Here is a 27,190-nt window from a genome sequence, read left to right on the forward strand (position 1 = left end):
AGTGGGAAATTTCTGAAACTCAGGCAAGCTCCTGCAGGCCAGGCAGAAGTCTGCATCATAGCTTGGGGAACAAGCTGTCTCTCGAACAGAAAGACAAAAGGGAATCCCCTTCATATCGTGACCCCCAGAGCTCCCCCTCATACCTTAATCTTTCCCTGATTCTGTATTTTGTAAATTTTATTATTTAATTTCACCATTAACTCCCACGGCCCCTTTTTCTCACAAACATGCAGAACAACTCTTGAGAAAGGGGGAAATTAAAAATGCACAAAACTCAGCTGGGCTCTGGTGGCACTAAATCACAAATCCCTCTTCTTTGTTCCTTTAAGGTGCTCCCAAAAATCAGAGGAAATGTGCAGAATGACCCTCCCCTTTTTTTTTTTTCCTTGAGAGTTTTCTACTATGAAACCTTATAAATTGCTTCTTCCATCCACATACTTCTCCATATTCTAGGTCCAGAAAGTGTATCTGAAATACAAGAGCATGCAACAGATCTGTTAGTATTTATCTTACTCATTTTCTGCCACCCTGTTAGGCTCAGGAAAGAGAAATAGATACTGTGGGCAAACATGACTTTCTTTGCTATGACAGAGAGCAGAACAACAGCTCTTCTGGGTGGGATCATCATTATGTCTAACAGCCTTCTCTGTGGCTGCTGGAGAGGGGATATTTTTTCCTTTAAGAATTGTATTAATATCCTCAGAGAACAAGAGACTCACAGAGCTCAGACAGTACCAGCTGCAGGGGTTGTTTTCAGCTGAATAGGGCCCTGTGTTTAATTTCATTTATAAAAAATGCAGCAAGGGGAAGACCAGGCACTGCACAGAAAGTTTCAGAAGGAAACTTTGCAGGAAAGAGTTTGTGCACACTGCGCTGAAACAGAGCAGGACCACTTACAAACCATTGCCCACCATTTGAAACCAAATTCTCAGGCATGTTTCATATGGAATGATTGTTCCATGCTTACTGTTTCTGAGTGCAACTTTGGCACTTGATCTCCCATCACACAAATGGTGGCTGTGGAGTCCCAGCTATGTAACTCAACAGACCTTGCCTGCACCAAGCTCTGATCGACTGTAAAGCTCAAACCTCCTGCCACTTGAGTTCATGCCTTCAGCGCAAATGTGTTACATTGGTGTCAAAACCACAGATCATTCTGGTTTGAAGTGAGAATATCTCGTGTCACATTTTTTACACATGCAGTATTTTTAAGAGCTGGTGCAGACAGGACTATATTAAAAGTGCCTCAGGAGGTATTTCTCTTCTTTCATTGCAGCCAGCAGTAATTGCTGTAAAGAAAAGGAAACACATCTTTGTAACAAAAAACTGTTACCTGATACTGGAACAAAGTATAAAGTCATTCTAATACTTCTAAATAATGGTATCGTTAAAATCCTAGTAAAATATAGTATGTACTGTACAGTATACACTATCATACTTACATACTATCATATCATAGTAGTATTAGTACCTTGGGAATAGCCTGGGAAGATTTGGAGTCCTCCTGCATTGCCTTACCAGTTGTAATGATTTTTACCAGAAGTTTCTTTGTATCTTTCTTAAAACTCTGGCTCCCAAAGTCATATGGTTATGTAAAATACCAGCTTTCATTTAAAGAATAAAAAATTAATCAAACAAAGATTTCTTCTAAAGTGAAGAAATGCAGACCTCTAGGGATAAAAAGAAGGCAACTAAAAAGAAACCATTAAAAATAATATTTTGCCACATGGATCTGTGCTTATGGCTTTTTTGTAGGTTGATTTGGAGTGCAAAGCTTTAAAAAATTACAAGCCTGCATATTTGCTCCATAGCAACAATGCAATTATTTCATTCCCCCATTTCCTGCAAGCAGAGTGAAATACCTGTATCTTAATATCTTAAACACGTTGTAAAAGAAAAGCATAGGCAATTATCCATTTATGTTTGGCTAAGCAAGCACAGCAGCCTCTCTGTAATTACTTGGAAGGTGAGAGCATGCTTAAGTTTCAGGATCTCTAGGAAAGAAATCTCTCTGTTGCTGCAGGGCATCTCAAGGACAGAGTGGCCACCCACCCAAGGCAAAGAAAGGAGCCAGGGAAGGCAGCAGTGGCTCAGGGCCAGGGTTTCTCCTGAGAGATCACTGTGCTCCTTCTCTCTGCCTAGCACCATTTTTTTTTTTTACTGTGGGCTGCCTGTGGTGGAAGAACTCAGAGAGACTTCCAAAGGCTTCTGAAAACTTGGTGTTTCTCCATGGCAGACATGTTTGTTGTTGCATTAGGCCAGAAAAGGTGCATTTGCTAGCATTGTTTGCAGTCTGGTTGGTTTCAGGCAGACTTGTTTCACTGCGAAATTGTACCTCATTTTTCCTTGTTCTATGCAGTTTTCTAGAGACAGCTAAAAAGTAGTGATTTCTTTTTTTCATGTTACTAAACTTTAAAGACAATTTTGCCTGTCAGGCAAGCAAATGAAAAACAGATTTCATCTGCATATTTTGAGCATACCCTTAAGAAATCTGTTTCTTGTGTAAATATTGTCATTCCAGCAGAGGTACAGCTGTTGCTCATGGAGGCTGGACCCTCTGCATAGCAGCAGGGCTCTACAGAGTGAGCTGTCAAGTTGCAAAACAAGGAGGAAAAGAGTTTGCAAATAGTTTTGAGTAGGAAATAAACTTGCTCCGATACCATCAGAAGCTTTTTCCAAAAAGTACACTAAACATTTGTGACGAAGTCTGCAATAGTAAACTAAACGTGCTTGAGTCTTGGCTCTGGCACTAGCCAACTATCACAGGACAGCCTGTGTCCCTACTGCTAAACTCCCTTTATGCTCTAAAACAGGATGGTCATATGAAGACCACTTACTGGGAATGGTCTGTGGCCCATGCTAGCTCCTGAACTATGTCCAGGAAGTGGTGGGCAAAGTGTTATTTGACCCAAGCCAAAACAATGTCAAGGATGATCTGAAAAATTTTGTGGTACAGACAACCAACTTCCGATGCTCAGGGATGTTCCCTAGTGCTACTTAGTTTTTTGTATAACTGTAACCTATTTCTACACTTTCATTTATGTCAGTTCATAAGCCAAAGCCCCTTTTGTGACTTGTACATGGTACAGCAGTACTGATATACAAACTCACCAGTACAACCAGATCATCAGAAAAACTGCTAGTTTTCCTTCGCCTGAAATAACGCCTTTACCTGAAATAACTGACTGTTAAACAGTAAGTCCTTCAAGTATGAACATGCCACTGACAATGTAAAATTATGCATGCCAATCAAATTTCCAAGGAAATCAATTGCAGAACTCCCACTGAGCTTAGTAGGAATTTGTCTCAGGCAAAATCTGTAGGTAAGTACAGGATAATTGCCAGACCTCTTCCCGGCACACAGTCTATGCATAATTCCGCAAGTGGATGCCAGAATATGAGTAATGTACATGCACCACACTTTTTGCATATCTATAAATGTCCCATGCCTCACAAAAAGGCACTGGAAGAAAAATGTTTCCATTTCTCTGCTAGTAGTAAGGAATAAATCCTTATTCTACTGATGACCTCTTTTTCAAAGCACGTAAACAGCTCATCTAGAGAAATTGGTCCTCGCAACAACATACTAGCAGGCGAAAGCTGCCAAGTAATTTTAGTCATAAGCATAGTCATTTACACAGTAAATCACGCACACTTATTATAGAAGACTCCAAGTGAAACTAAATTCTCAGAGAGACTTGGCCAGTACTTCATGCAGTTTTTTGTTTGAGCAAAGACAGGGTAAAAGAGACATGGACATATGATAGCCATAAAGCTATGCCTCCATGACTGCCTTTGTCATTTAGTAGCTTTTTCCAACAGCCACTAAAGATGCTGAGGGGATAAATATTTTTAAAACACTATGTCCCCTAGATGTACCAGAGGCAACAGTGCTTTGAGGACCACAGGACAAAGTATCCTGTACAACAACAACACATTCTCTTTCCCAGAGTACCACAAAGTCAAGCCAAGCTGGGTCACTCTTGAGTCTGCAAGAGACACTGTCTCAGTAGGTGTCTGAGGCTGAAGCGCTAGGGTTAGAAGAAGACAAATGAGCTTCTCTCTGAGCTGGCTGAGTCTCACCAATGTAACTACAGCGGCGTCAGTAGAGTTGTTGTTAATTTATATTGGTTTGCCATCAGAAACACACCCTGTGAAGTGCCTGGGTTGCATCCAGGCCACTTCTGGCAAAGTTTCCCTGGCAGGAGGACAGCTGAAGATGGTATTACAGATTGTTCCTTTCCTTAGCGCAGGGCCCAGTTGTCTCTGTCCCCTGAGGGCAGAGAAACCACAGGGTGCTCTGAATTTTTGCACTGGTTCTCCACTGCCAACACAGCTATCTGGCAGTCACAGCATGGCAGCAGTGGAGGCAGAGTGGACATGCTTCCATTCTTCAGCTTTCCTTAGCCTGGGGTTCAGAGGGAGGATGCTGGAAGTCCTTAACACTGGGAGAAAGGTCCCATGCGTGCAAAACTCTCCAGCAACCCAAGCTGCCAACTTCACGGACATTCCTGTCTGCACTATGTTTGCTGCAAACTAGAAGGAGCCACATTATGTCTCTGCTCTTGAGCTTGGCGTTCTCCATGTAGACACTGCACCTACAAGACAGGGATGCATTGTTTTGACACAGCCTTATTTCCAACCAGACATATCCTCACTGTTAATGCAACATTATGTTTGTCTTGCTCTGATTCTAGGATGAAATTCTGAACTCGTGTTACAGTAAAGGTAAAGACATAATAGACTGCCCTTGTGCTCTGAACATGAACATGAGGAAGATTGCTCTTCAGTGAAATGAATCCCGTAAGGGAAAGAATTGTACTGGAGGAACTGATTGTTTTTGCCAGTATAGCTGTAACTGAAGGCAGGGCTTCTGCCAGCAAAGCCTTGAGTGAAAGACCAAGATTTTTCAAGCCTCAACCAACAGACCCATGTGTGAAAAGTCTGTGGAATGGCTTTTGCTTTCATTAAATAATGAATTTCAGAATAAAAAAGGAAAAAAAGGTGACTTTGAAAGGAAATATGTTTATTAATAATTAATTAATTATTACTTAATAACTATGCTTTGAAAGGAAAGATGGTTTTAATAATTAATTATTAATTAATAACATCACATTGTTATTAGAAATGTAATTACCTCAACTGGAGCTGAGCTATGGGTTGCTCAACAAATACTTGAAATGGCTCATGTTTCTATATTTCAGCAAAGGAGAAAAAGATCATTTGCTTTTTTTGTTTTTTTTCAATGGCCCTGTTGGTATTACAGTCAATTTCATATTAAAACATGCAATGTGTGTCTGTCTGTGAAGGATAAGAGGAAAGATAAAAGGGTTGGGAGACAAGTCAGCATTCTGTAACATAAAACTTCAAACAGCACCCAATGATGCACAAAGATGTTTTCCAGGAGGAAGACATAAGTATTGGTGCAAATTTTATTTAACCTACAGTAATTTGTAGTGCTTCTTTATAAAGGTAAGTTACCTCCCAGAGTAGTGCAATGGGAATAGTATTTGCTTGCTGCTGCAGAAAGGAGTGAAATAATGGTTAAAATGTCAAGTCATTCAGGGTCAGAGCGGAAGGACATCAAAGATGAAGTCAAAGCTTTGGATTCACAGGTGTGGAATTGAAAGAGAAGGGAATGTAGAAGAAAAAGCACAGACATCCCTAAAGTGCAACGCTAATGATAAGAAGCAACACCAAGAGCTGCTAGTGTGGAATTTCCATCCAGCAAAGCTATCTATAGATATAGGAAGGCTTTAAACTGCATACTAATACAAAGAGACAGAAAATATAAGAGAACTAATACAAGATGACCACATAATCTCTAGAGGCATTCACTTGGAAGAAAAATACTAGGGTATCCTGAAAATAGTTAGCGGCTTGTCTCTCTCCCCCTCCCACCTCTACGTTACTGGTAGCCACAAGCCAGATTAGCATACCCCCTTCACATGGTTCTTCTCTTTGGCATTGAAATATCTAGTTCCCTAGAGTATTCTGATCAGGGGAAAAAAGTAACCCTCTATACAGTGCAGTGAACAAGGAAAACATTGTACTATGTACAACGAAGACCTGGCAGACTAAAATGCAATGTTATGGTAGAATATTACCTAAGTGGCAATAAACCTCCTAAGTAAAATTATCATTCTGCGTATCAGTTGGACATACAAAGGGCTGAAGTATACAACAATGGCTGTTGTAACAATGAGGATAAACTGAGCTGAGGTAGGTGAAAAAAGTGTCAAAACCAGAAAAATGTCCCCAACTTGCAGGATTCTACTCATGGTACTCGATTCAGTGGATACTTCCTGAAGAGCTATTTTCTTATTTTGAAAGCACTGAGAGATGTAAACTATAAAAAGTTGGACTTTTTATTAACCAACATGAAGAAAACGGAGCTGTAATCGAGTGAAAGTGAGAGCTAATGACCCTGTTAGTGAATTTGTTGGTTGCTGCTGTCTGGAGATGACACAAATTCAGACAAAAAATTGCATAAAGCACAAGGAGAGTTTACCTTGCAGGGGCTCCTGGATTGAGGCTTCAGGACATTTCTTCTTCATTTAGTAAGTTTAATTTAGGTGAGTGATTAAGAAAGAAAAGTTCACTGAGGAAAATGAATAATGGATGGAAGCAGATAAAGGTGTGAGATGGGACGGAAGTGTAAAGAAAACTGAGGGAAGCCCTGCAGAATTATACAGAAACACATAGCAAAAATAACTAATAATCCCAGAAAGTTGCTGAAAAAAATGTGCATGCAAAATGGGAAAACAAAATGTAGCAATACATACAGTAAGGTTACAAAACCATGTAATTTTCCTATGGTAAATATACCACTGCACATCCTAGTCTAACAATAGTACTGTGATTCATGGTAAATTTACCACAGGAAGACTACATTTTCGGTGACCTCAGCTCAGAGCTATCAGTCTGAAATAAGGGCAGTGTGTTTTAGAAGTTTGTATGCAACTTTGAAAAGCCAAGATGAATGTAAAGATAAGAAGGCATTCCTAAGAAGAGAGATCTGGAAAGCCATAAAGCAGTTGGCCAGAGATCTCTTTCAGCATTAGGTTCAAAATATTAGGAAATATCTTTTGATTATTTGGAAAATGTAATTAGCAATTTGATTGAATTGTTAAAACAGCACAGAAACTTCATTGCCATCTTCAAAGCAATTATTGTTTCCTCAGGTAAGAAGCTATTGGATACAGTACGTTTGAATGTGAATTAATCAGTTTAATACCATGTAGTAAACCACAGAAATACAGAAGTGCCAACAAGATAATGTTCATCACACAGAACAGAAAGCTTGTTAAGCAGATGGTGAATAGAGTGATCATAAGAAGTCCAAATCTTTGTCTGTTTCTGGTTTGAGCAGTACATGCAATTTTAATCACATTTAATTACATCAATAGCACAATTTGTATAAGCGCAACCTGCTATAATGGACCCAGAATTCAGTCCAAAGACAGGATGTCCCAGTGGAGAAGAATAAGGAGTAATGCAATCAAAATCAATCCAGGGGCATACATCATACATCATATATATTCTCTTATCGGCCACATTCAGTATAGTTCAAATAATCTTTCGAGGTGGACATCTCACAGAGAGTCCAACCAGAGATTTATCATGATGTTTTTATTTGTTCCATAATGAGGTGACAAAATATAAAACACATTTACAACCCACAGCTAGAACCAAACTGAGGGACACGAAGGACTTCATGGGTCAGGATGAAATTCAAAATTATTTTGATAAATTATAGGAATTAATTGAAATTAGTCAAATAGTACTGTCTACAGAACTGTGAAATATTAGAGCTGTTTACATGAAATGAAGAGTAGTAGACTAGTGGATTACAAAGTGAGTAGTAGTTTAAATTATGGTGTTGACACAAACCAAACAAACATCATTCTGGGACATACTAACAGAAGTGTGATACATGTGGGCTATAGGAAGTAGCAATGTGGTTTTCAATATCAGGAGAGAAGTCTCAGCTGGATAATTAAGTCATTTGGGGTGTCATGGTTGAAGAAAGATGTAGACAAACTGGAGACAGACCAAAAGCATGCACCAAGTATGATAAATGGGTTGAACAACTTGACTCTTGAAGAGAGGCTGAAATGGTTTGTTTAGTCTAAAAAATGGAAGACAGGTGGGAGAGAGAACAGTCTGTAAATGTATGAAGTGCCAGTAGGAACACTGGGAAATTTCTTATGCAAATTCTAAGAGCTGTGTAAGAACCCTGAGGGATGGAAACTGTAAGTGCAGGATGTGAAATTTGGACTTAGCAAGACAGTAGAAAATTAGAGGAACAGTCATGACACTATAGAACATGAATACAGAAATAGTAAGATACTGCATATTATTTTTTTTTTAATCAAAACTAACTTGGAGAAGGATGATAATAGATGTTCATGGTAGTAGTACTAGAAGTATATAATAGACTTCTAGATTCAGTTAGCCCTGAATGTGACTAGAGATCTCTCTGACACCAGTGACCAAAAATGTAACTGAGAATTATGCTAGTGTGGAGAACATTGACATTTGGCATAGGGACTGGAGAATAAAAACAATTATTCATAGTACCTCAGTATTCCTGAAGATCAACATTCTTTTCTCATTTCATATAGTTGTCATTCAGACAACTATAAATTATTAACAATTTAGTTTACATTTAGTTACAATTAGTAACATGGTTAATGAGGACATTATCAAATGCCTGGTCATAGAAAATGAGCTTGGATGGCATGATCATAAGTAGATTCTAAATTAAACAGGCGAGTAAACAAAGTACATACCAAACAAAATTCCTAATTTCAGAGTGACACATTTTAGTAAATTAAGGGAATTCCTAGCTGGACTGAGAAGCTCTGGGATCAGCAGGTTCCAGGGACCTGGAATGTATCCTGTCAATGGTGCAAAATGTAGCAGGAATTTCTATCTCAAGAGCAGAGACAAAAAGTGTGAGAAGAGGCTTGAGATATAACAGATGACTATCCATCTTTAAAAGATATATTTAGAATAAGTAGACATCTTACAAACTAGGCAGAAGTATGGAGGAGCAGAAGAAGTTGTATCTCAAAATCAAGAAGTGAAGAATAATAATTAAATGTTGAATAGAGGGTGGTAGGAAATTACATTCATGGACAAGGCCTGAAATCAATCTTGCTTAGTATTTTGATGAGAGCTTGGCACAAAATACAGGGGCTTTTTTATGAAATCTACCAATTACAAAAAACTGGAAGACATTAACAGAAAAGAATAGGGATATCATACAGGGAAAGCTAGATCATCTTCAAGTCTAGAGTAATACAAATGGGACAAAATTGAATAGGGTAAAAAGTTTAAGTCATGCACTTGGGTGCTAATAGCAGAAGGTCCTGCCAGAAACTAGAAATTCTATGTTTGGAAATAACTATGTAAAAGAAGTACCAGGGTGTAAAAGGTTATTCCAAAACGACTAGGAGCTTCTAATGGGACACAGCTGTGAATAAGGCAAATGCTGTTCCGTGACACACCAGAAGAGTTTCTAACACAAACAGGGAAGGGTCACTGTACAAAGACCTGGCAAAAATGTCTGTGTATGACTAGGTACAATTTTAATCATCCCTCTCCATGGATACACACTTAAAATGCAAAAGGAGAAGGGTTAGTAAGTTGATGAGAGAAATAGAAAGCATATTTTACAAGGAAGACTTAAAAGACCTTGGTTGACTAGAGCAGCAAGGGAACAGCTCAGAAGGGACATGACGGTTGTCTACAAATACATCTGAAGAATAAATACTAGTTAGAGGAAAGAAGTATTTAATCTAAATAATAATGCTGGCACAGAAACAGAGGGACATAAATCAGGCATGAGTATGAATAGAAATGAGAGATACTGATGATTAAAGCAAACAAATTCTTGAGCTACCTTCTTTTCAGAGTAATAGGGGCACACAAAAAAATTGCTTTTAAAGGACCAGTAAATTTACTTTAAAAGGGCTGATGTAATATAGCTGCAAGTGATGATGGAACATAGCTGCAAGTGATTGCAGGCATTGAAATTAATGATCTAGAAACACATTTTCGGCCTTGTGTTTCTATGTTGTTATAAAGAAATCATGAATTATTTTTCTCTCCACCAGGTTAGGGTAAAAATGTTCAGTTCCATTTGCAGGTTAGAGAACAATGTCAACTTTCTATTAAGACACTGAAGCACTGGAGCAAACTAGCTAAGAAAGTTTTCAAGAACCACTCAAGCAAATATTTGACATGGCTTTTCTAGGTGTACTTGGACAAGCTTACAGAAGTGGTCTTTTGAGATCCTTTCCAACCTTAAATTTCTATGAGAAAATATAGGTTTGTATCTTTCTGGATTCTGGCTTAGCAAAACAGCAAAAAACCCGAAGTTATTTCTGAGGAAGCTGTTGAGTAATTTACACCCTGTAACTTTTGGAGGTATTTGCAGTCATACGTTATTTATTATTTTTCCAGTGTCAATAGTGTTCTAGGAAATTCATAAAGCAAACCCAGTTCCCAGCAGGAGATTGGAAGCTTCTGGCTTTCATACCTGGGGAGTCTGCTATACACAAAATAAAATACCATTGTTGTATTTAGCCTTCTCTAGCAGAGAAAATACAGTCTGGTGAGAGCTCCGTTGTAAAAAGCTTGTCTTCTCTGAACTTCCAGAGTGGCAACAAGATTCTGTGTTCCATCATTTTGGACCACTACCAGGGACCATCAATAATAAACTATGATGATGAGAATGGCAAAACATGTATGCACATTGCTGCTGCTGCAGGCTACAGTGATATTATCAGTGAGCTGGCTAAAGTCCCAGAGTGCAACCTGCAAGCCCTTGATGTGGACGACAGGTAACCATGGAAACTCTGAAACTGAAATTGCCGTTTCCTTTCTATTAACCTGAGACTACCTCTGTTTCTTCTATAATCATGTTTCCTGTTTCACTGGCCATGGCACAGTCAATGACCTGCACTTACAGAGAACCATGCTTGCTCAGAAACACTGCAAAGTAGTCTAGCTCATATGTATCGTATCTACTATAGTAACTGACTATTAGGAATGTTATTTAACTCTGTGTTTCTGATAGGAAATGATAAAAGAGTATGTGTGAAAGAACTTTGTCACCACTTCTTTCAATCAAAAGTGAACATTCTTTTCAAAACAATAGAACAGGATACTACAACTTCAAGGTGGGATCCTGCTATTTGTGTTTAAGAAATGGCAACGCTCCCTTGTTGCATTTAAGATGCGAACACAGTATTCCTATAGGACCAGGGAACTTCCACCTTCCATTCTGACAAGGCATTTGATTCCTTCCAGGATTAAATCCCTACAACATAAGTGCAAAGGAATCAACTTTTTTTTCCTCTTTTTCACCCCATACCTACCTCCCTTGGAACTGTGCTCATAAATTTATTTAATGTGAACAGAACCAACTGACTGTTCACATTGATTACCCCGCTTAGTGAAGCAAAAGCCAAGGTTTTCTTAGCTTAGGCCCTCAGGTACTTAAAATAATAGCATTCTTCATGAAAAGTGCAATAAAATGGAACAGAAATAAAATGAATAGGATTCTGGAGAAGTTTCTAAACATCAGGAAAATGCAGCTGAGAAGGCTGTGTTTCTGTGGAAAGAAGGGTGAAGGGAGGAGTTAAACTATACTTAAAAGCTCATTAAGAAGTGGCCTCCTATTACACATTCTCAGATACTTCCATAGAAGGTATTATACTCCAAGAGAGGAAAAAAGCTGTTCACTATAAACACACAGTCAATTTCCATTCTATTGTGTTTCTGACTGCACCTATCTGAAATCATTGGGACTGCAAAGAAACAAGCAGAGAAAAGTAAATTTTATTTTTTTATTCTTGCACAGTTTTCTTACGGTATTTTCTGTGCCTTCAGATTTTTCACAAGAACAAAATATTACAATTTGGAAACTGGACAAAAGTTCCCAAACACAAGACGCAAATCTTCTGCCAAGCAGAAAACCCGTCTGAGTCTTCCACACAGATTCAAGACAATTATATCTGCTCCTGTCTGTGTCCATCAAAGAACACAGAAACTGACATAGGGGCAATAACAGTCTGGTAGATGTGTCTAGTCATTCTCATTCATCTGGAAGAGGCTTCTTCTATTAATGGAAAGCCCTGAGCCAACTAATTGTGTTTGGTGTAAAGATGAGAAGAGGCTGCACCTATGCAGTGGACACTACAAAGATTTTTTTCAAATTCTGCTCTGCAAACTTTGGCAGTCCTCCCATTCTGCAACTCGGCAGCAGTAGAAATGCTATTATATAGCATGTATAGGCATTTTGCAGCCTCACATCTACTTTCTCTACAGCTAAATAGATGCACATGGATAGATGCCAGTCAATGCCAATATTACCACCACTGGCAGCTACCTCATGTGGGATGAGTTGCTGGAGAATTCCTTAAAATGGATGTCATAAATCTGCATGAGTAGCATAGGAACACACCTTATTATGTCATTAATAGTTTTGATAGTAAATTTGTTCATCTCTTTTAATGACACTCCTCCTTTTCTACAGGACACCTTTGCACTGGGCTGCAGCAGCAGGGAAAGCTGACTGTGTGCAGACACTGCTAGAGCTGGGGATAGAGAGCAGCCCTCGAGACATCAATGAAAACACTCCTCTGACATATGCAATGTACTGTGGGCACACAGCATGCATCAAGCTGCTGTCTCAGGAGAGCAGGTAAAGCAAAAGTTCACATCTTGCTCACATTGTTCACATTGTTGCCACTGACTAGAAAATAAATGTATTGCTTTTTGTATGCAACTGAAGGGTTTGAGCCCTGGGTGATATCTCCTTGATTCATATGCAATACGAATGTTCAAGTTTTCCACCAAAATAGCAATGTTAGAATTAGACATCTACTCAAAACTCATCACTGCGATCACAGTGCTAGTCTGCCAATCAGACTCTGACTAGGCTCTGAACCAAGATGTTCAGATGATAGCTTTTTCCAAGATGATAGCTTTTGCTCAGTCACCTTTGTGCAGGAAATTTATCTTACAGAACAATTTCTATGCCTTCCACTTTTTTGAAATCTCTATGCACTAGCTGCATGTTCATGTAATCAGACAGAGGGACAGACTGAACACAAAAGCAGCTTTGCCACATAGATAATAAAATAATGTCAAGCTTTCATCCTCAGGGTAAGTGTTTGGGAGTGTTCGCCCAGACTTCTTTAGCTCTCTACCTTGACTGCCTCTTCTCATTCTGAGGTTTTGTTCTGTTAAAAAGTGTAATTCTTTTACCATTGCTTATGATCTTTCTCTCTGCTTATATTTCTCATGTTTCAGCAACTGTCATTTAATTCATTTCAGTTCTTTAACTTTGGTAAATATGCATGCATTTACAAAAACATTTCTTTGTGCCTTCCCCTCCTTTCCAGTCAGCAGCTAGTATTATTTCCTGTGTTACAAATTGTGAGACATGGGTAACGTTACTTCTCCTCCTCCTGCACTCTGTCTGTCAGAGTAGGTCTGAAATACTGATTAGTCAAAATCTCATCTAAAATTCACAACAGCAACACCACTGCAGGTAGATATCTTGCTAAATCTGAAACTGTGCCAGGCCTCTTAAGTACAGGCAAGGCAAAAGGGAAAGGGGAAAGGGGAGGGAGAGGGAGAGGGAGAAGGAGAGGGAGAGGGAGAGGGAGAGGGAGAGGGAGAGGGAGAGGGAGAGGGAGAGGGAGAGGGAGAGGGAGAGGGAGAGGGAGAGGGAGAGGGAGAGGGAGAGGGAGAGGGAGAGGGAGAGGGAGAGGGGGAGGGGGAGGGGGAGGGAGAGGGGGAGGGAGGGGGCAGGGTTAAGGGGTAAGTGGTAAGGGAAAGGGAAAGGGAAAGGGAAAGGGAAGGGGATGGAAGGAATGATGAACTAATGTCTTTGTTACACCATTAGCAATGACTGTGCTGTTGGAAATGCTGTTGACCATTTTCCAAATAAGACATAATACAAAGACCACTTGGTTGTAAAGATCTCACATGTTCTTCTTGTTATTATTGGCTCTTGCCCCGCCAATAAGAATAATGATTCTGCAGCTGGTAGACACTGAAGCCAGAAAAAGTTGCTTTTTTTTTTTTTCCTGATAGCTGCACTGAGCTTACATTAAGATGAGTGTAAGGCAATGAACCCCGTAAGAAAGACTGAAGTAACACGGTATCACTTTCAGTCTTTGTTAATTACAAATTTGGAGTCCTAATTTTCTGCCTCCTTGAATCACCCCTGCAAATGTATCTGAACAGTATATACCCCATTTCATGGGCTAACACAGGCAGTGTTTTTTCATTATTTGGCAATAATGCCATCATATTTTGATTTCTACTTCCAGTAGATCTGAGCCAGTTCATCAGTTTCCCTCCCAGAACAACAGACTCCTAAAGAAGGAAGGAAGGTTCAGTATGCTGAACCATATCTTCTCTTGCAAAAAGAAGAAAGATGATCAGAAAATCAATCAAAAGGAGAGGAGCAGTGACCGATATGCTAGAGAAGAGACCTCAGAAGTAGATGACATTATCACCACTTTTGATTGCGTTATGGACACAAACTGCAAAGACATTCCAGATGAGCGTGTAACCACCAGTGACTTTAAAAGAAAGAGCAAAGACACAAAGTACTTCATACCAGAAAAGGAGCAACCAGAGCGTCAACTTCTGCCCATCAGAACCCAGAGCCTCCCTCCAATTACTGCAGGCAATGCCTTCCTAACTGCTTCGCAGAGCACAATGTCAAGCTTCTCCTCCAGCACCAGCACCCACCATTTTGCACACAAGTCTCAAAAGAGTAGGAGTGAACACAACTTGCTGGACCACAGAAGCAGCTGCCAGGCGTTGTTGGATGATCCCTGGAACACAGACTCTAATCACTTACTCTCCTACAAAGTCTGTACTAGGACTCCTTCAGACAAACTGATAAATGGCTTCAACTCTGACAGATCTCACCATGTGCTTTTGTGGCCTCCCCGCCTTCCCTCACTTCCCAGTTCTCAATCAGGTAATTTCTTTCTTCTCTATCTTCCAACTCCTGTAATCTTTACTGATGTGGCAAGCTGAGTCAGAAAAAGTAGTAAATCTGACCCATGACATTACTATTTCTTTAATAACTTTTTCAATTTCTTCTCCCTGTATGTAGTAGCAATCACAACTAGCACATGGACTGGGCATCAGCTGACAGCTGAAGCAATGTGCTTAGGTGTGGGAAATGAAAGACTGAGATAGCTCTGATGAGCAAGCAAAAATGCAGGTAGTTAGGAAGCATGTAAGGTATCTGATTGAGGTAAGTGCATCCAGATTATGTAAGTTTTATGAATTGCACATTAACACCCGCTGCCATGCCTACTGCCTTCTGTCTGCATTTAGTCCTGGAACTAGATGTGCAAGGGGACAGTACCGCACTCAAACCTCTAACTGTGCTGAGAGCTGCTTCCAGATCCAACCAGGTAAATCCATGTGTGCCATGCTGGACAGCTCTACAAGGTGCCACTTTCCCTTTACAGACATACTCTGATTCCAGGCTGTATTGTGACCCCTTCCCACTTTTCTCACCCTGAGTGCCAGCTCTTTGGTCTAATGTGCTGTTCTTATGGTTTCTCCACAGCTAAATACAGGTTGCTAAATTTACAGAGATGGAGTAAATGCTTTTATGCTGCGGTTTGGAAACTACAGTGCAAAAATAATGAAGCAGAGCATCAGAATTCTGAAGTAAACTTGAAACCAGGGTTTGGCAGGATATGGGATCTAGTACTCTGACTCACATCCATGTTTAAATGAATCTGGCTGGCTAATCTGCATGCTGGAGTTTACTTCACTATATCAGTGTCTCCAAGTTCATCTCCTTTGGGATTAGTCCCATGCCAAAATTAAACACATCTAGCATGCCTTTCAACCACTGCAATATCCAACTGAAAATGAAGCAAGCAAAAGCAATCCCCAAACTTACCAGGACACCATTACATAGAGTAAACATTACACAGTAAGTTAATCTACCCTCACCCCAACAAACATGAGTCGTTATCCTTCTGTGGAAAGAGAAGTGAACAGAAACCCTGCCTGAGAAGAACTCTGTTAGGTCAGGTCATTGTCTGAGCTTGCATGATAGTGCAAGCTGTACTGACTTCTAAGCAAAGGGATCTATAAAATAGCAAATCTTTGTTCACATCTCTAATAGTAAAGGTAAAGATGGCAATTTCAGAATGACAGGTCATCCTACATTGTGCAAATAAAGGCTGGAAACAGTTTTTCAGGGTAAAAAAGGAGCTATTCAAAAAGTTCTGCTTCCTGAATATCACGCCATGTTTCTGAAAGCTTGATAGACTCGCCTATAGTTGTCACTACTTATTTACTATGCACTCTTCAGCTATTCACTCGACCATACAAACCCCATACTCCACACAGCTAGCAAAGATTGCTCCTGCACAACACTTTCTATAACAAACTCTGCAAGATTGTGCTCACATGTGGAAGAGAAGGAAACTTGCAGGGCTTCTTTACAACCTAAATATAATAAGGTAGTGAGGCTGAGATATTTGAGATCATTCATGTTGCTGTACAGTAGTAGGAGAAATGAACTCAAACTGGATAAACCAAACCTGAGAACAACTATGGAGAAACATTTCTTAGGGGAATTAGCTAGACTATTAATACATTTGATGTAGAAGTAACTACCGTGTTATTTAAAATGTGATTACAGATTTTTCTTAAGACTGTAGAATACTGTACCATTAAATCCTTGTTTGCTCTGGACAGAAGGACAGGTGGTTTTCTATGAACATCCTATGACAAAAAGCTGCAACTAGCTGAATCAGGATGGACCCTGTGCATCTATTCAGTGCTCCATGATCTGCACAAGAGCTCACTATAGCACCAGCAGTCTACAAGCAGAATGAGAGCAAAATCACATCAATTATGGGAAATTCAATTGTTACAGTGGGAGCTGTCTTTACATGTCCAAAGGAAGACTAAGTAAGTTTATCTCTGACCATTTATTATCTCCCTCAAAGAAAAAAAAGCCTGAGTCTGCTTTAAGTCCAGTTCTCTGTGTACCAGCTCCCTTTAACAAGTCTCTCCAACAATAAAAAGATTCCTGCAGCTAGCAAAAAGGGATTCCACTGAAGTATGTGAATTAAAAGCTTGTAAGGAGGCAGAGAGTGTCTGACAGGAATACACTGCACAACCCAGATACTGTCTCACATTTCTTCACGCTAAAAAGATCTGCTTATCCCTCTTCATGCCTATATGTGTGGTTTAAATCTGTCTGTCCCTGTAATTAAAGCCACCTGACTTGCTGTGAATTAGAACGGTGTTTACGCTTTGACTCCAGGGTTTCCACGTCTCCAGTGCACTGTGCCTGCAGGACTTAAAGGGATCAGAAGCAAAGTAAGCCTGGCTCCAGCCCAGCCAGCAGTGCCGTGCAGGCAGCTGTCTCTGAAGAAAGATATTTCAGGGTTTTTTTTCTGCAGGAGGCCTAGCTGAGGGAAACAACATCTGGTCTTTGAAGAGCACTGAAGTGTTAATACTGCATTTCTCAAGTCATGACTGTGCGGGCTACATATAATTTCCTAATCACCGAATACCCAGGGCAGGATTATAGGTATCAATAATCCAGTGGAGCTCAATTTAAAAAATTTTTTCTCAGCCGACACACAGTATTGATTGTCTTGCATGACCATGCCTTTTATTAAAGTCAGAGCTAATTTTTGTGCCTACTGCTACTAAGGCAGCTGGCATATAAGTGGGGATTTTCTTGGAGGTTTTTTGTTCTGTTTTCTGTGCTTCTGGAAATGAAAGATGAGTCAATTTACTAGCTGAGCCTTAGCACCTACAGAAAGTGGAGAGGTTGCTGTGGGTAGCAGTGAGACTTACTTTACTATCATGCCACTGGTTTCTCACACAATAACTACTTTGTCTTGCCCTCCACTGGGGAGAAGAAAGAACTATACCAAAAACTACTGTCAATATTGTAAGAGTGCTTGCCAGCCACAGTGCTGAGCTGGCATCCACAATCTGAAGCATTTTGTATTTATGAGCTTTGCAATCATTCCTTTTTGCAAAATGTACTGCCATCTACTTTCCACAGGGAAAATTTTGTAAACAGAGAAAATCCAAGTGTTTGGGTAGAAGGAAGCCTGTCTCAAAAATAAGGCAGCTCTTAGCAACCTCTAATCAGCTGGAACCTCCTCCTATGACCCACTCATCTTCTAGATTACTATCATTCCAAGTCTAAGGTGGTATTTTATTAAAGATTTTATTACAGCAACCCAGTACCTTCTATTTTCTTAAACAAGTAATGTAGAAAATATTATTAAGCTTATGTTGGCATTAGCAGTATGGTATAGTCCAATATGAAGCACTTCTTGGCCAGGAAAAAGCAGAGCAAAGCTGATCAGTGTGGCTGTTTCTTTCTGAAACTGAAGGACTGATTTACATCAGACATTCATTATAACATTTACAACCTTTCCACAAAACACACCACAATGTGGTGGTTCACCTACATAAATGCAAAGGAAAATCAAAGAACAACTTGTAAAAAATGTCAGTAAACAAATGCAGAACAGTCTTGCATTTTACGATAATGAAAATGCCTTCTTTCCACTTTTCAAAAACAAATGCCATCATAAAAATGCTCTTGAGGATGACAAAGTTAGTATCTTTAAGAAAGAAAAACTTTTCTTCTTTGATATTATATGGTGCGGGTAAAAAGGAAGAGCAGAAGAATAAATACTTCCACTCAATGCCAGAACTTTTAGACAAGGGTTCTTTTCCAAAGCATTCATATCAGTCTTACAAATGTTTGTACTGTTGTTTTTGCTACCAGATACTCCCCTTTACAAAATAAACATATCTCTTGATAGAAAAACATATCTCCCATCATCATGGCCATAATGGTACATACATAATAAGCCATTAGTTCTCAGTATAAGCATCAGTGAAACCAATGTAACTCAAATTGCACTATTGGGAGCAGCAAGCTTGATACTCTGCTATTTTGGAATAGTTATTTTTTTTCTGCACAGTGGATGCAATATCTATGAAGAAATGCACGACCTTTTGCACTCACTCTTTGATCACACTGGAGAAGTGTTCAAGACTAAATGAAGAGTAAAATATGGGAAAAGGAAACCAAAGTCCATTTCTATTAGACACAACTCACGCATAAGATGTTCTTCTTGCTTTAGCCCAATACACATCAGCTTTACCCACAGGATCCAGTAAATTTGTCCATTGTCTACCAACTGCCGTGGTCTTTGGACCAGAATCTTGCTCCACACTGAGCTGAAGGGTGCACTATAACATGAGGGTTTGTCTGATAAACACCTCTTCGGCTCCTTTCACACAGAATCCATTTAGTCAGTAACATAGTCACAGCAGTCTTGACAACTGCTTCAGTGCACCTCTAGGAAACTTCGTACAACTGTTTTCCTATAGCTTTATCTTGCACAGCCCAGCAAAACATCGGTGTTTTCAAGTACCAACTACAAAGCCACAAAGGCAATTTATACTATTCCGTTTCTTCCTATTGCTTAAGATGTCCTGCTACATCCAGCCTGAGTGTCCCCTCGTCTCTGTGGGCCAACAGAGCCTGTGCCTGCTCTGCAATGACCTATGTTGCAATGCCACAGTGCAAGACCACTCAAGACTCCTTACAAGGCTCATCTCAGAGCTGCAAATAACAAAAAAGGAAAATCTGAGGGACTCAAACATCACAGAATAAGATCAACTCAGGCAAAGTATCTGAGTAAAATGTTGATTTTGTGCTTGAGTTTCTACTTTTTTAATAATTTCTGGTGTGTCATTTATGTAGTGAATTGCATTACATCTTCGAACATACCATCTTTATAATAGTACTAGACCAAAGTTAACTTTAATCTTAGCCAGTGGAATGCCACAGTTAGTCAATTAATCTGCCATTTTCCAGTATCTATTCTTCTTGGTAATAACGAAATTGCCATGAACAGAGTTTAGTAAGAATCAGTATCAGTTTATATCAGTTCTGCTATGTTTTCTCTGCAGCAAAACACTCTCAAAGCTCGTCTTTTCTGCCTGATAGACTTCTGCCAGTCTCATTTTCCAGCCAGCAGTTGAACTCCGTTTGTGTTCTAGTACTTAGAAGGGCTGAGACCCTATTAGAAAAGCTTGTAAACTAAAGCTTTGATTCTGAAATCAAATCCATCTGGTTGAATCTTTCTGTAAATTTATTGTCCAAATATTCTTACATGGACCTGGTTACTGGACTGTGCCTGTTTTAAGACCAGTTACTATATTATATGAGAGGAAGTGATAAGGGTACATGTGAAAGCTATATTAAATCAATCACTCTTCTTAGTGAACATGAAGAGAACAAAGCAATAGTCAGTCTGTTGTTATTACTTATTTCTGAGAATTGCTATGTTTTCCTTTTTTTCTAGAAGCCAGAGATCTACAGTGCACTGTATTATTTACAATTATTTTCTTATGGTAACAGATTATCTTTGTCTTTCACAGGTAAAAAATTTCAACAGATGCCCATAGACCAACCCAAAACAAAAAACCTTACTCCTGTACGGAACAGCCTAGCTCCCATACCCAACCACTGTGTTCACAAAAGTAAGTACAGGCAAGTCTCAGTTACAGGATCAAACTGTGCCACCACCACTGCATCTGAGGGCTTGAGGGAGGTTTCATGTTCCTTTTTCACAACATCATAGAAAGGCTGATGTTGGAATGCTCCTTTGGAGATTGTCTAGTATAATCCCCCTGCCCATAGAGGGGTCACCTACAGAAGATTCCTCAGGATCATATCCAATTAGTTTTTAAATGTCTCTAAGGATGGGGATTATACAACTTCTCTGGGCAACTGTTCCAGTGTCTAACAACCCTTTCATAGAACCATAGAATCATTTAGGTTGGAAAAGACCTTTGAGATGGAAGTCCAACCATTAACCTAACACTACCAAGTCCACCACTAAACCATGTCCCCAGGTGCTACATCTACACGTCTTTTAAATATCTCCAGATAGATAACTCAACCACTTCCTGGGCAGCCTATACCAATACTTGACCACCCTTTTGGTGAATCATTTTTTCCTAATACCCAATCTAAACCTCCCCTGGTGCAACTTGAGGCCATTCTCTCTTGTCCTATCACTTGTTATCTGGGGGAAGAGACTACCTCCACCTGTCTACAACATCCTGTCGGGTAGCTATAGAGAGTGATGAGGTCTCCTCTGAAACTAATTTTCTCCAGGCTAAACAGCTCCAGTACCCTCAGCTGCTCCTCACAGGACTTGTTCTCTAGGCCCTTCACCAGCTTTGCTGCCCTTTGGACACACTTCAGCACCTCAACGTCCCTCTTGTAGTGAGGGGCTCAAAACTGAACACAGTATTCGAGGTGTGGCCTCACCCCAGTGAGTACAGTGGGACAATCAATTCCTTAGTCCTGCTGGCCATGCTGTTTTGGATACAAGCCAGGATGCTGCTGGCCTTCTTGGCCACCTGGGCACACTGCTGGCTCACATTCAGCTAGCCACCAGCCAGCATCCCCAGGTTCTTTACCACCAAGCGGCTTTCCAGCCACTTTTCCCCAGGCCTGTAACATTGCAAGGGGTTGTTGTGACCCAGCTGGTCTCAGCCAGTCAGTCCTGCCTGCCCAGACCCCTCTGCAGATCCTCCTGCCCTCCAGCAGATCAACACTCCCCCCGTCTTGGTGTTGTCTGCAAACTTACTGAGGATGCACTCAATCCCTTCATCCACATCATCAATAAAGATATGAAACAAAACTGGCCCCATACTGAGCCCTGGGGAACACCACGTGTTACTGGCTGCCAACTCAATTTAACTCCACTCACCACCACTCTTTGGGCTCAGCCGTCCAGCCAGCTGTTCACCCAGCACAGAGCACACCCATCCAGGCCATGAGCAGCGTTTCTCCGGGAGAATGCTGTGGGAGACAATGTCAAAGGCTTTACGAAGGTCCAGGTACACAACATCCACAGCTTTTCTCTCATCCCCTAGGGGGGTCACCTTGTCATAGAAGGAGATGAGGCTGGTCCAGCAGGGCCTACCCTTCTTAAACGCGTGCTGGCTGGGCCTGATCCCCTGGCTGTCCCACACATGCCACGTGATGGCACTCAGGATGATCTGCTCCATGACCTTCCCCAGCACCGAGGTCAGGCTGACAGGCCTGTAGTTCCCCAGATCCTCCTTCCTGCCCTTCTTGTAGGTGGGCATCACACTGGCTGACCTCTAGTCTCCTGGTTGGCCAGAACTGCTAATAAATGATGGAAAGTGGCTTGGCGAGCTCTTCTGCCAGCTCCCTCAGTACCCTTGGATGGATCCCATCCAGCTCCATAGATTCATGTGTGTCTAAGTGGTATAGCACATAGGTGACTATTTTCCCTTGGATTATGCGGTTTTCACTCTGCTCCCTGTCTCTGTCTTCCAGCTCAGGGGACTGCGTAACCAGAAAACAACTGGTCTTACAATTAAAGACTGAGGCAAAGAAAGCATTAAGTACCTCAGGCTTTTTCCTCATCCTATTTGTGCCCATTGACTCTTTTTTTCCTTCATAGGACACCACGGAGAAAAGTCTGACTCCTTCATTACTCCCCCCAATACATATTAACAAGATCCCCTGAGTTGCCTTCTCAAGGCTGAACAGTCCCAGCTCTTTTACCCTCCCCTTTAAGTTTGGACACTCCAATCCCTTAAATCCTATCCAGTATGACCATGTCTCTCTTTTACTAGAGGCCCCAATACTGGACACAGTATTCCATATGTGTCTCACCAGTAGTGAGTAGAGGGGAAGGATCACCTCCCACAATCTACTGGCAATGCTCTTCCTAATGCAGCCCCAGGTGATGTTGGCTCTCTTTGCTATATGGGCACATTGCTGGCTCATGCTCAGCTTGCTGCCTGTCGGTGGGTCCCAGGTCCCTTTCTGAGAAGCTCCTTTTCAGCTGTTTGATCCTCAGCATGTATTGGTGCAAGCAGTTATTCCTCCCCAGGTGCAGGACTTTACATTTCCCTTTGTGAGAGTCTCGTCTGTCCATTTCTCCAGCCTGTCAAGGTCTCTCTGAATGGCAACACACCCATCTGCTCTATCAGTCATCTGCCCCAGTTTCATGTAATTTGCAGACTTGCAGAAGGTGCACTGTGCCCCATCATCCAAGTCACTAATGAAGACATTAAATAGTACTAGCCCTCTACCAGTTCCTGGGGTATTACACTACTGACTGGCCCACCTCCAGCTGGACTGTGCTATGGATCACAACCTGTTTACTCCAATGAGTTCCAAAGAGTTGGCCTAGTAAAAGCAATGCACATCAATACAGAGGAGAGTTTGGTTCTACACTTCTTTCCCAGAGCAGTGGTGACTGGAATTCTCATAGACATAGGATTTTTCACACTCTGTTTCACTCTTGATTGCATATGCTTGTAGGATCCAGCAGCTTTTCACAGGGGGCAAGACATGATATAACATGGTGACTTACAAGATGTAAAGAGATGGATGACTACACCCTAATGACTGCCTGGCAGAGAAAGGTTGGATATGTGAGATGAAAGCCAGGATAAGGAATGACTTTTCTGCAGACAGCGCGAAAAATACCATGACACTGATTTTTGTGTCCTTTTGCTAGCAAAAATTAGGGGGAAGAGGATTAGAACAAAATCATCAGGTTTCCAAAAACTTTGTAATTTTCTAAATGTTAGATAGGTGAAGAGATGTCCTATCTCTCTCTATTAAGCACAGCACATAGACTAGATTTCACATGAGGATGGGTGTCACTCATTCTAACAGCAACTGGTTTGGGTAGCTTCTATAACATAGGAGCTAAAAGAACAGGCTGGAGAAAGCAGCAGCCTTTTTTTCCTCTGCACTTTCAGCCAGCTCCTCATTCCCAAAGCAGTAACAAGCAAGGTCCCAAAGAGCAGGGAAAGTCTCACCCTGCTCCCACAGCCCCAGCAGAATTTCAAGACTTAGTGAGTGTCCAGGCAGGATTCAGCCAGTGGCTGGGAAATGTTCTTCACATCCAAACACTAGCCCTACTCCCAGCAGTGTCCTGCCCTCACATTCTTGTGCTCCACTAAGTGCAAATCCCCCAGTGTATTTTGGATGAGGATTTGCAGCTTACTATATGTCATCCTGCAGGTCAGCCAGGTCCTAAAGCATTCACATTTCAGAGCTAAATTTAAGATTAATTGCCTCTTATGATCTCAGTTTCAGAAGCAATTCTGCAGCTATAACAATATCACTAAAAACGAAACAGCTGAGGTAGCTTTATAGGGAACATCAGGTTAGGTAGGGGGAATACAGAATCCAGCACTGCTGCTAAGTGGAAGAAGAGAGGAAGAAGAAAAGCAGAGATATGTGCAATACTGAGGTGGTCTCCTCTGCTCTCAGAGGAAAGAAAAGTGCTTTCAAAACCCCAGCTCCAAGTCTTCTGTTTTTAAGCTTTCTACTAATGTTCTCAGTGTCTTATAAACATAGTTGTAAGCAAAATCGTAAAAAATGATTTCATCATCACTGATGTTTTTGCAGTAATTGAGACAAACAGCCAGGGTTTTCGTTCTAGTCTAATTCCAAAACCTGTGTTTTACAAATAAGATACAATTATCACAGTTAATAGTCATGGTTTAATTAACTAACACAGCACATTTATCCAGGTGCCTTTACTGCTTGAATTTTTCTGTTCTTGCTTCAAGCCAAGAACAGAAAACTGAAGTTATTTGCTAAACAGATCACATTTCTTCTGTTAATACAAATTTGACCCTAGAGCTTTCCAAGTAACTGATTCAGAGCAAAGATTTCACTCATCCTCTATCCAGCCCTAAAAATACTGCTGTTCTGGACACAGCCTTTATCCAGGCAAATGTCTTCCTCGACAGTTTGAATATAAAGATTTGTGTGTAATAATTTTGTTACACAAAATGTGTGTTAAAAACATGCCACAAAGCCAGTGCGGGGCAGCCGGGGGGGAAGGCAACCAGGGTGCTAGAACAATAAAATAAGCATAAATTAGAAAGAGAACTGAAACTACTCAGAGGTTAACAGAAAGAAGAAGAATTTCCCAAAAAAGGAAGGGCAATGAAAAAAAGGAAGAGATGCTTTAATCTCTAAGCAAAAATATTTAAAAATACAGATTAGAAAGAGGATAATAGGAATGGAACAGTAGCCTAGGAAAAGAGTACTTGAGTGACTTTAAACCATGGTTTATAAACTCCCACCCTCCAGATATTTCCAGTGCCAGAGAGGTCCCTCACATGGCTTCTTTTGTAGCCTCAGCACAGCCTGGCATCTCTGTTATTCTGCATGCTGTTGCTCTACCCCTAGCACACCCTTTCTATCTCATCACACAACTCTCCCAGTGAGCCCTGGAAAACAGGCTTACAGCTATCACACACTGCACACACAGTGCTAGAATAATTTCCCAAGCAAATACTACTAGAGAACTCTCCACTGCTCTCACTTCTTCATGTGGCTTAAAAGGTCTGAAGCCATAGTGAGGTTATTACTTGCTGGAGGGGGTGGGAATTATCTATGGCTGCAGGTCATTTCACAGTATTTTCTGTGGATCAGTGGTTGTTTTTGCTGTTATTCATCATGTTTTGAAATTCCTTCTTTCCCAAGTTAACAGCAAAGGATTCCACAAAGCACTCTCCTCTCTGCAGAGGGCCACTATATCCAATGCTTGCAAAAGGAAGAGAATCTAAGAGCCATCCCTTCTGCTGGAGTACGTACTCCTTGGGCAATGCCTCACTGACAGCCTTATTCTTGCCTCTGCAGTTTGTAATAGCAGCCACTTGAAAGTTACTACTGAGTAGAAAAGGCTCCCTGAATTAGTAGCTCTTATTGTATCACTAGGTCTTCTGTAGCTGACTCTGCCCTCTGAATGTGAACAATTACTGGTGCTTTTGCTGTACATAGCTTCTGAATGTATGGCAGCCAGCCTTTAGAGTTCTGTCTCTCACAGACCCCAGTGCTGGGTCCAGGCTTGTGTGTTTCAATACATACACTAATACCAGTCATTATATGTATTATTTCATTATGTGTATTATTTCAACCATACATGTACCAGTCCCAAAATCCTTATGAAATATCTGAAACTGAGTACAGTATGTAGGACTAGGTGGAAAGCACTGATGTTTGGGTGCTGTTTTTTACTTCTTTGAATGACAGAATGATTGGTGTTGGAAGGGACCTCTGGAGATCATCTAGTCCAACTCCCTGCTAAAGCAGGTTCACCTGGAGCAGGTTGCACAGAACTGTGTCCAGGCAGGTTTCAACGTCTCCAGAGAAGGAGATTCCACAGCCTGTCTGGGCAGCCTGTTCCAGTGCTCTGTCACTCTCAAAGTAAAGGATTTTTTTCTCCTATTCAGATGGAAATTCCTGTGTTGCAGTTTGTGGCTGTTGCCACAAACTTGTCCTGTCACTTGGCATGGCTGAAAAGAGCCTGGCCCTGTCCTCCTGACACCCACCCTTAAGGTATTTGTATGCATTGATAAGATACCCTCAGTCTTCTCCAGGCTAAAAAGGCTCAGCTCTCTCAGCCTTTCCTCAGAAGGGAGATGATCCAATCCCCTCATCATCTTTGTAGCCCGCTACTGGACCCTCTGCCTCTGTTGAACTGGAAGCCCACAACTGGACACAGCACTCCAGATGCAGCCTCACCGGGTCAGAGCCAAGGGGGACAACCACCTCCCTCGACCTGCTGGCCACGTTCCCCTAATGCCCCCCAGGATCTCACTGGCCGCCTTGGCCACAAGGGCACACTGCTGGCTCATGGGCACCTTGCTGTCCACCAGAACTTTCAGGTCCATGAGCATGGGTTTGTGATAGCTACCCAGTCATGGCGGTGAAGTTAAACTATGGCTGCTGTTGCCCTACTTAAACCCATCGCTAAGGCCTTGTCTAATATGTAAAGTGTTCTCAAGTTACCTTACAGCGGTGTGATCTTTGAATGCATGAACACATGCCTATGCTCCAGAAAGGGAAACAAGTGAGACTCTCAATATGCATTTGTTTACACACCAAAATGTCAATAAACTCAGAGCATTTTGTCATGTGCCAGAAAACAGATGGGCTCATTTATTGTATTTAGCCCTGCCTGATTCACACAAGTTCAACACAAAATAAAGCAAAGTATTAATGGTATAATTTTTTTTATGGAAAGCAGAACTAAGCAATTTC

At 41.0% G+C, this 27,190-nt stretch overlaps 1 protein-coding gene across 1 annotated transcript in view; it reads left to right on the plus strand.

The window, feature by feature from the left end:
- ANKRD55 (ankyrin repeat domain 55) overlaps positions 1-27,190 on the plus strand; it is a 50,791-nt gene that overhangs the window by 19,619 nt on the left and 3,982 nt on the right. Inside the window, exons 7-10 of the mRNA XM_056325468.1 lie at positions 10,669-10,853; positions 12,551-12,718; positions 14,358-15,019; positions 20,506-20,607. Coding sequence (XP_056181443.1) covers positions 10,669-10,853; positions 12,551-12,718; positions 14,358-15,019; positions 20,506-20,607 — 1,117 coding nt within the window. The remainder of the gene's footprint in view (positions 1-10,668; positions 10,854-12,550; positions 12,719-14,357; positions 15,020-20,505; positions 20,608-27,190) is intronic.

This window comes from Falco biarmicus, chromosome Z (assembly GCF_023638135.1).
Source record: "Falco biarmicus isolate bFalBia1 chromosome Z, bFalBia1.pri, whole genome shotgun sequence".
NCBI classification, from domain to species: Eukaryota; Metazoa; Chordata; class Aves; order Falconiformes; family Falconidae; genus Falco; species Falco biarmicus.